The sequence below is a fragment of the Hypomesus transpacificus genome, chromosome 13 (genome assembly GCF_021917145.1).
Source record: "Hypomesus transpacificus isolate Combined female chromosome 13, fHypTra1, whole genome shotgun sequence".
In the NCBI taxonomy this organism is placed as follows: domain Eukaryota; kingdom Metazoa; phylum Chordata; class Actinopteri; order Osmeriformes; family Osmeridae; genus Hypomesus; species Hypomesus transpacificus.
The window spans coordinates 10833165-10841038 of NC_061072.1; the positions used below are offsets into that span (position 1 = coordinate 10833165).

General features: G+C 44.7%; 2 protein-coding genes across 4 annotated transcripts; one reads left to right on the forward strand and one right to left on the reverse strand.

The window, feature by feature from the left end:
* Positions 1-5: 5 nt before the first annotated feature.
* Positions 6-2310, reverse strand: dnajc9 (DnaJ (Hsp40) homolog, subfamily C, member 9). Its single transcript, XM_047032148.1, has 6 exons — positions 2156-2310; positions 1654-1845; positions 1394-1534; positions 1045-1299; positions 783-866; positions 6-660 (listed from the first exon to the last, which is right to left on the reverse strand). Exons 2-6 carry the CDS (start codon positions 1825-1827, stop codon positions 550-552), a joined length of 765 nt encoding a protein of 254 aa, XP_046888104.1. The 5' UTR covers positions 1828-1845; positions 2156-2310; the 3' UTR covers positions 6-549.
* Positions 2311-2422: 112 nt separating this feature from the next.
* On the forward strand, positions 2423-5839 carry si:ch211-207i20.2 (uncharacterized protein LOC568537 homolog). Of its 3 annotated transcripts, XM_047032145.1 has the most exons (6): positions 2423-2822; positions 3103-3280; positions 3400-3458; positions 3564-3666; positions 3844-4131; positions 4216-5839. In XM_047032145.1, exons 1-6 carry the CDS (start codon positions 2631-2633, stop codon positions 4890-4892), a joined length of 1497 nt encoding a protein of 498 aa, XP_046888101.1. In that variant the 5' UTR covers positions 2423-2630; the 3' UTR covers positions 4893-5839. The 3 variants fall into 3 exon arrangements, with proteins under 3 accessions (XP_046888101.1, XP_046888099.1, XP_046888100.1); XM_047032143.1 differs by having other exon boundaries at positions 3844-5839; XM_047032144.1 differs by having other exon boundaries at positions 3403-3458; positions 3844-5839.
* The last annotated feature ends 2035 nt before the right edge of the window (positions 5840-7874 follow it).

A 7874-nucleotide genomic window follows, 5' to 3' on the forward strand; every position in this document is an offset into this window, starting at 1 on the left:
TGAAGTGTTTTTCAAATTTTTATCCAAAAGTAGTCACTTTACTCAAAACATACACAACACCGAGGTGCAAACAAAACAAATACATAACATTTTAAAACATTACGTCCCAATATCTAGCCTATACAGTCTGCTTAGTTGTGGGACCACTTAAACATTTAGATGACAAGGTACACATCAGGGTGACAAGGTACACATCAAAGTAACAAAATGCTCATTTTAATTTTACCTTTTAAAACATCTAATTTCAGTGTTACAACTGTATATCCCTGTATACAGCCCACCAAAGAGGAATTGTGGTTTCTACAAACACTGCATGAAAAGCGGAAACTTTATGGTACTGGTTGCCCAATTTCAAACATGTAGACCTAAACAGATCAGATCAACATGGGGGTTATCGACCCCTCATATTTCACACTGACCTATCCATCCCTTTACACACTCATCCAGATCAAAGATTTTAGTGCCAAACGTTTTAATGTTAACATATTTAATCAAAAACTGCAAGGGGCAACGTGGCCGTGCTGGTCAGAGTCTCTAGGCAGGGAGGACTCACTTCTTTCCCTTCTTGGCTGTGGAGGCACGGGGGGGCTTCTTACAGTACTTATCCTCCAGGTTGGCTATCAAATAGTTGAACTCTGTCTGGTTGGACTTTTGTTTCCTCTGTGAAAGATGAGAAAAGGAGAGAGGGACATTATCCATGGGTAGTTTGGAAAAGATCTTCTGGAAGAGTTTGGCTTCTGATGGACCCGTGTTTACATAATTTCATATCGTTCTTCCCTCACCTGTATCATGGAAACCAGACTGCTTTCACTGGTCATCCCCATCTCCTTCTGCATCTGCTCTGCCTCTTTCTCTTCCTTCTGAGCCTGGGGGGGGGGGGGGGGGGGGGGGCAAAACCACAGTACGATCAACAGATCACAACCTGTAAAGGCTGTATACAGACCAAGATGCCTGCTCAGATTCTGGAAAGATAACTAGCAGGTGTTCTGGGCTATCTGGCAGCTAACGTACTGTAGGCTTGTGCTCTGGTTGTGGTAAGCTCACCTTGCGTTTGCGGCTCTTCTTCTTTGTGGCACTCTCGTGTGTGAAGCCCTTGTAAGCGGTTAGCTCTCCTGCATCTATGGCACTCTGCAGGATGTCTCTGAAACGTCCCTCGTCCTCCTGGGTGGCACAGAGCACTGACTCCATGATCTTGTTCATGTCTCCCTGGCTCTCCTCGTACACACGCTTCAGATCCTGCTTCTCTTCGTCTGTGTGTTTGTAGGACTTCTCAAAGTCCAGGATGTCCTGCAGTGTGATCTGGTACAAAAGAAAGAAAGATTTGGTCAACCTGGCCTTTTGAATCTCATGTCATTTAGTACATGACATATAAAACATAAGTATTTTTTTTTACCTTTGGGAACATTGTTCGCCAGTATTCTTCCCAGTTCCGGTTTTGGTCAAGTGAATCGGACTCCTCATCAATGATGCCCTGCTCGTCGTAAATAGCTCTTTGGTCTTTATCACTCAGCACAGCGTAAACCTTCCCAAGAGCCTGTGTCGGGACAACCCCAAAACAATTACGACATCAATGTAGATCATGTCAGAACGGTCAAAATATTGCTACACATAAAAATTTAACTTTTTCTAAATGTAAATAACCGGGAGTCCTACCTGGAACTTTACAGTGGCTTGTTCGTCTTCAGGTGCTCTGTCTGGATGGACCGTGAGCGAAATTTTATAGTAGCCGCGTCTTACCTCGGCCTCAGACGCAGCCTTTGTGACACCAATAACCTCATAGAGATTTGACGTCTTAAAGAGCTCCTGGCACTGTTTCAGCAATCCCATGGTTGATTTGTGAGTAACCTGGCAGAAGATTTGGGGACCGATGCATGAATATGAGAATTTTATCATTCTCTCAAAACCCACTGAATGTATCCAACCGTATCATGTTTAATCAAACAGGCTAATAGCCAAACAATTCACGAACAACATATGAATATGCAATTAGCCCAAGCCGTTTAGTTCTGATTTAATACGGTTAACTAGCTAATGTTAGCCAACCAGTCAGCCACCCATCTACAGCAGTAGTGGTATATATATCATATGCGTAGCTTGAAGCAAAGTCATCTCATTGATTCACAAGTGTAACAAAACAGCTTTGATAATCACTTACTGTACACGATTGGACAAAGCAAGATGTTATTATTTCCCTTTTATACGTTGCTATAACCAACTAGTCAAACTCCAAGCCTTCTCTTTCACACTTACGGCTGCGAGTATACACATCCGTTCTCCAAAGTTTAGCGCGTAAATGTCGTCATTGACAGCGACTCTGGTTTTCAGAATAAGAGCCGGGAAGACAAGAGGGCAACCGGTTGAGGTTATAATGCGATGAGTGGGACACAGTGCACCGCGGGATGGTTCGAGAAAGCCAAACGAAATACATTTACTACTTCCTTCCAAACCGGAACTAGGATTACGTGTGTGTAGTCAAACGCTTCCGACTAAGATTAGTCACTATTTACGTTAAGTATTTTGAATGCATATTTCATTCGAGACATTGATGCATTTTGATTTTATGGATGTAATCGTAGAGACTGATCCTTGTTTTTGCATTCGTGAAGTAGCTAGTGAGAAGAACCAGAATAATGTCCAATTTCATCGCGCTGCAGACGCAGTTGGCTTCGGTCATGGAGACACTGGTTCACGCGGCCGTGGCAGAATTGGGTAAACTTGTTGAAGACACCTCGGTCTTCGTGTTCAATCTAGAGTTTACACCTAAGCACAACGAAGATGACGAGATGACGACAAAATTGCAGACCGAGAGTCAGATGAAGATGGTGAGTGAATCGACTCCAGCGAGGCCTTGCTCTGCCTTGCTCTATATAATATTGCCTTAAATTAGCTGTTACAAAGCTACCTCCTGATCAGTTTATTTTTGTCCGTCCATGACTCGGTGAGGGCTTTTCAGTAGATTTTTTTGTTTGAATAGACTTCATATACTATGGGTTGACTCGTGCTCCTAAAGGTGTCACTCTAGGTCTATCGAAGAAAAGGCAAAAGCTTATCCGTACACTTTACCCACGTTTATGTCTCACCACGTGTCTAAATCTTCTCTAGACGCACTTTGCTTCAGTCATGGAAACTCTTGGCAATGAAGCACTTGGTAAAATCATGAAGATCGTAGATGACACCAAATTTCTGATGGACTTTGAGCAGAAGTCCTTCAAAGCAGTTCGCGGGAGGAAGAGTAAACCACAAGCCAGCATATTAAACATCCTGTCAGAGGGAGGAATGGGTAAGGAATTGCCTCAGGTTCAAGATATCAGACAGATGACCACCAGTGGCCACTCCTAGCCATATCTACTGTGGTTAGGTTCAGCCTTACAAATGTCTCATCTGTTCTCTTTGCTGCAGCAGAGGAGCATTCATATGGCGGTAGTGGAAAAAACATGGAGGAGACCGTTTCGACTCAAGTAAGCAAATGAACATTCATGTCACTATTATGCATGTGTAATAGCCTTCTTGGGGGTTCCACTGCTAAGCGCATATAAACTAGTCGTGGTGTTGTGGTCTGGCAGCCCACAGAGCCTCAGGATACGGATGAGCCAGAGGCTCCCTTCGTCCTGGCTGTCAGTGTGAAGGACGAGCTGGGAAACATTGACCTGGGAGCCATAGCTGAGAGTAAGTAGAAGGATGGGCTAGATCCCCACCTCAGACAGTGACACACCCGTCTCACGCTGTATAGGGTGAGGAGAGGCACATGTTCTTAATGGTGTACTGCATGTACAGCCCGTTCTTCACAGTTGGGTGAACACACGGCTCTTTTGCTGACCTAGGTGTTCCCTGTTGCCCTTTTAGGAGCGGCTGCAGATGCGTATGTGGTCGACGGGACCCCTTCATCGGACCACCAGTGTGAAACCGTGCCCCTTGTATCGCAGCCCAGCCAAGCGGACCTCCTCCTCGAGAAGCTGGTTCGGCAGAGGAAGCTCTTCATCTGCACCGAGTGTGGCAAGAGCTTCTCCACTCAGAGCAACCTGAAAGCCCACCAGAGGATCCACACGGGAGAGAAACCCTTCACCTGCGTCATCTGCAACAAAGGCTTCGCCCACAAACAGAGCCTGCAGGACCACATCCGCACACACACGGGTGAGAAGCCCTACGAGTGCCTGCAATGTGGGAAGTGCTTCGGTAAGCAGGCTCATCTTAAGACTCACTCCATCATACACACAGGGGAGAAGCCCTACAGCTGCGACCTCTGCGGGAAGAGCTTTAACCTGGCCCAGAACTTGGCTCGCCACCAGCAGATCCACACGGGAGAGAAGATCTTCACCTGTCCCATCTGCGGCAAAGGCTTCACCCGGGCGGTCACGCTCAAGACCCACGAGCTCATCCACACAGGGCAGAAGCCCTTCAAGTGCGCCCAGTGCGGAAAGAGCTTCCGTCACGCCGTCAACCTGAAGAACCACCAGCGTATCCACACAGGCGTCCGGCCGTTCAGCTGCGACCTATGCGGCAAGACCTTCCGCCAGTCGGTGAACCTGAAGATCCACCGGCGCATCCACACGGGCGAGAGGCCATTCGTGTGCAAGGACTGCGGGAAGAGCTTCAGCCAGCAGAGCAGCCTCATCTCGCACGGACGCACCCACTCAGAGGACCGGCCGTTCCCCTGCAGCTACTGCGAGAAGAAGTTCAACAATGCCAACAGTCTGAAGCTGCACCTGAGGATCCACACGGGGGAGAAGCCGTACGGGTGCGAGATCTGCGGGAAGACCTTCAGCCAGGGAAGCCACCTGCGGACACACAAGAGACACGTCCACGCAGGGGGCAAACAGTACATCTGTGACAAGTGTGGGAAGAGGTACTCAGACCAGCGCAATTTGAAAATGCACAAGTGTGTGTATGCCTGACACGTGCTCTTAAAAGACATTTGATCATTGTTATGCGGTTGTTGTGTTCTGTTACTAGTATTACGAGGATGTTGGCATCACTGGCCCTGTTGCCCAGGGTTACAGTATTTCTGAAGGGCACTTTACACCATAAGAGCCTTGACTTGAAGCCCATCATTTTATAAGTAAAACAGGCCGTTTGTGTGTAAGGACTGTGGGAAGAGCTGCCGACTGCAGAGCAGCTTCATCTTGCAGCTACTGTGAGAAGAAGAATCTGGACTTGTCTCACAAATTGTCCCTTTCATACAGTCTCTGTACTGGCTGGTATTTTAGATACTTTACTTTATAGATATTGATTGAGATTTGATTTGGAAATTGTGGATGGAGCAGAAGTTTGTTTTCGTGAGCTGTGTAGGCTATTTATTTTGATCCAACTTTAGACTTTGAAACGCTAACTGAGAAACTAAATTGGTGTGTATCGCAGGAACCAAAAATGCCTGATGTCTCATAAGAAGAAAATGAACTGTGTGCGCTACTGTACAGTAATACATTTTTTGTAAATGTGTCAAAGGACACGTGATTGATTTAGCATTTCATAACTATAGCTGATATTTTGCTGTGTAATATATTTGTAAAAAGAAAGAAAATAGCACTGTTAGTTGAGACCATCAATGCAGTCTTTATTTTTTTTTTCTGTCAAACAAATCATCAATCCCCAGTAATTCATAACCCATCTGTTCTCTTTGGGGTTAATTTTTCTATGGTAACTTCTCCATGGAGTATTCAATTATGACACAAGACACGTCCACTATTCTCATGTCAGCATTTTTTTTTTTTTTACAGAAACAATGATAGATGCTGCCGCCAGGTACAGCTATGTATCATTGATGGTTGTGTGAGAGAATGAACTGGGTAAAACAAAGATCATGGCAACAATTTGTGAGCGAAAATAAAAGCATTGTAACTTGCATCCGGGCTTTTATGGTAGATCTGGTTCTAGTTGAAATTATACAAGCAAACACTATTTACACAATTATGTGCAAGTATACATATTTTTACGTAATGAAGAACAACTTAAAAATGGTTGAAACAATGGTCAATAAACAAGAAAGGAACTATATTGCCACCTGCTGGTAAAATAATAAACGGCAGCGATGTGAATATGATAATTGTATAATATTGGCAATGGTAATCGTGCAATCATTACTCAAATACAATCCAATACATCATGCGCAGTCGCTTCCATTGCATTTACACCAATCCTGTATTTTCGAGAATAGCAAGGCAGGGGAAGGAAGGGTATGTTTATATATCTGACGTCAGTGTCAGCTGTGTACAGCGTCGGTATACAGTGAGCGTGTGTATGGATGATTCAGCGAGACTCGATTGAGCAACAGAAAGCACTTGACACCGACCAGCTTAGCAACAATGAACACCTTCCCGGCTTTGCAATAGCTAACTACCTCCAATAGACATTTTTAAGAATAGTTAGGCTAGCTAGCTCGCTTGCTGGCTATCACGCTACCGTAGTTGCCCAGTGACGAGAAAGGGCAGGACGGACGACTGGAAAAGCTGGATGATTTGGTGGACCTGACGCTGGGCCGAATACATTTGCTTGGAAAGAGACGTTGACTGCAAGTTGGAAGCTAGCTAAAATGCTATTCCATTACTATAGCGTTATATGATCTAATCTTATTTTCATAACATGTAGTGTAGCTAAGCTAGAGTAATTATCAGACGTACAGTACTGTAGAAGGAGGTTTTAGAAATCTGTTAGTCTAACTAAACCGAATTCGGGTGATTTCAATCGCTTGTTTGCAAAGCCTTCTACAGTGGCTGGGTTTAAAATTAATTAACCTTAAACGCAACCACTATACGCTAATGACATTCAACCATTCAGTTCACTTTTGAATTCAGGAAGTTTGCAGTAGCGCAGTCGGATGCTGCCACATCTACTTGTGTAGGTAAGTAGCTAGTCTTGGATCTCCCGTCTTGTGCCTACTGTCATTTACATTAAGAACAGGGGTTTGTCTGTACACTGGTGAAAATTGGAAGAGATTTGGCTAATTCGACATGAGCAACCAACAACAAAGTCGGGCCTAGTAGGCTACTTATTACATGAGGACAAGACTAGTAGAAGTACAAGACTTAACTAGTGTGTGGGACAAGTGTGTGTACGCCACCACTACCAACATTCCTCTGCAGCTAACAGCGTTCCATCCATACCTCCTTGACTTGGAAATGTGTCCAACTACAAGTAGTAAAACAATCATGCATGGTGATAGATAGCTTGACTGTCATTGTGTGCATGTATTCGTTAGGTTAGGGGAGGCCCCTTCAGAGTCTTAACAGAATGTCTGTCTGTCTGTGTTAGTGATGGATTTAACAGAGGATTCTCCTCCCCTCCCAATGCCCTTTCTAGAGTAGGGAACACATCAGGGATATCTGCACTGCTGCTGCTGCCGTCGCAGATTGACTGCAGGAAAGCTAGCTAACTTCTGGTAACATAAACTTATCTTAAACCCCATATGCACTGACTCACTTTATCCTAAGTATATGACTATATTGCTATGAGTCACATAGCAAACAGCCCAGCATAATTTTTGGTATGTTGAAGATTTCAGCACAATCAGCTGGCAGAAATCACTATGTTGGTTGGAATGAGGTCTGTCTATCAGTATGACTGGTGTGTATTTAATCACAAGAAAGCAGGGAGGGATTATGGCTCTCACTGTGCTTGTTAACTAGATTGATCATTAGCCAGGGCTTAGCTTAATGCTGCTGGGGTGACGACTGGACTCTGATAGCACTCAAATCTAATGTGCACAGTTAGCCCTTAATAGTAGAGAGCTTAATGATGCAACCTTTGGTATTAAGTTGTTGTAGTCTACAAGGCCTCTGTCATAGTCTGTAAAATGACAATGTTTAGTGTATTGCCTATGAATGTGGCATAGTGGCAATGGTTTTCCCCCTGTTCACATGGGTTTTCCACCTAGAGAACCC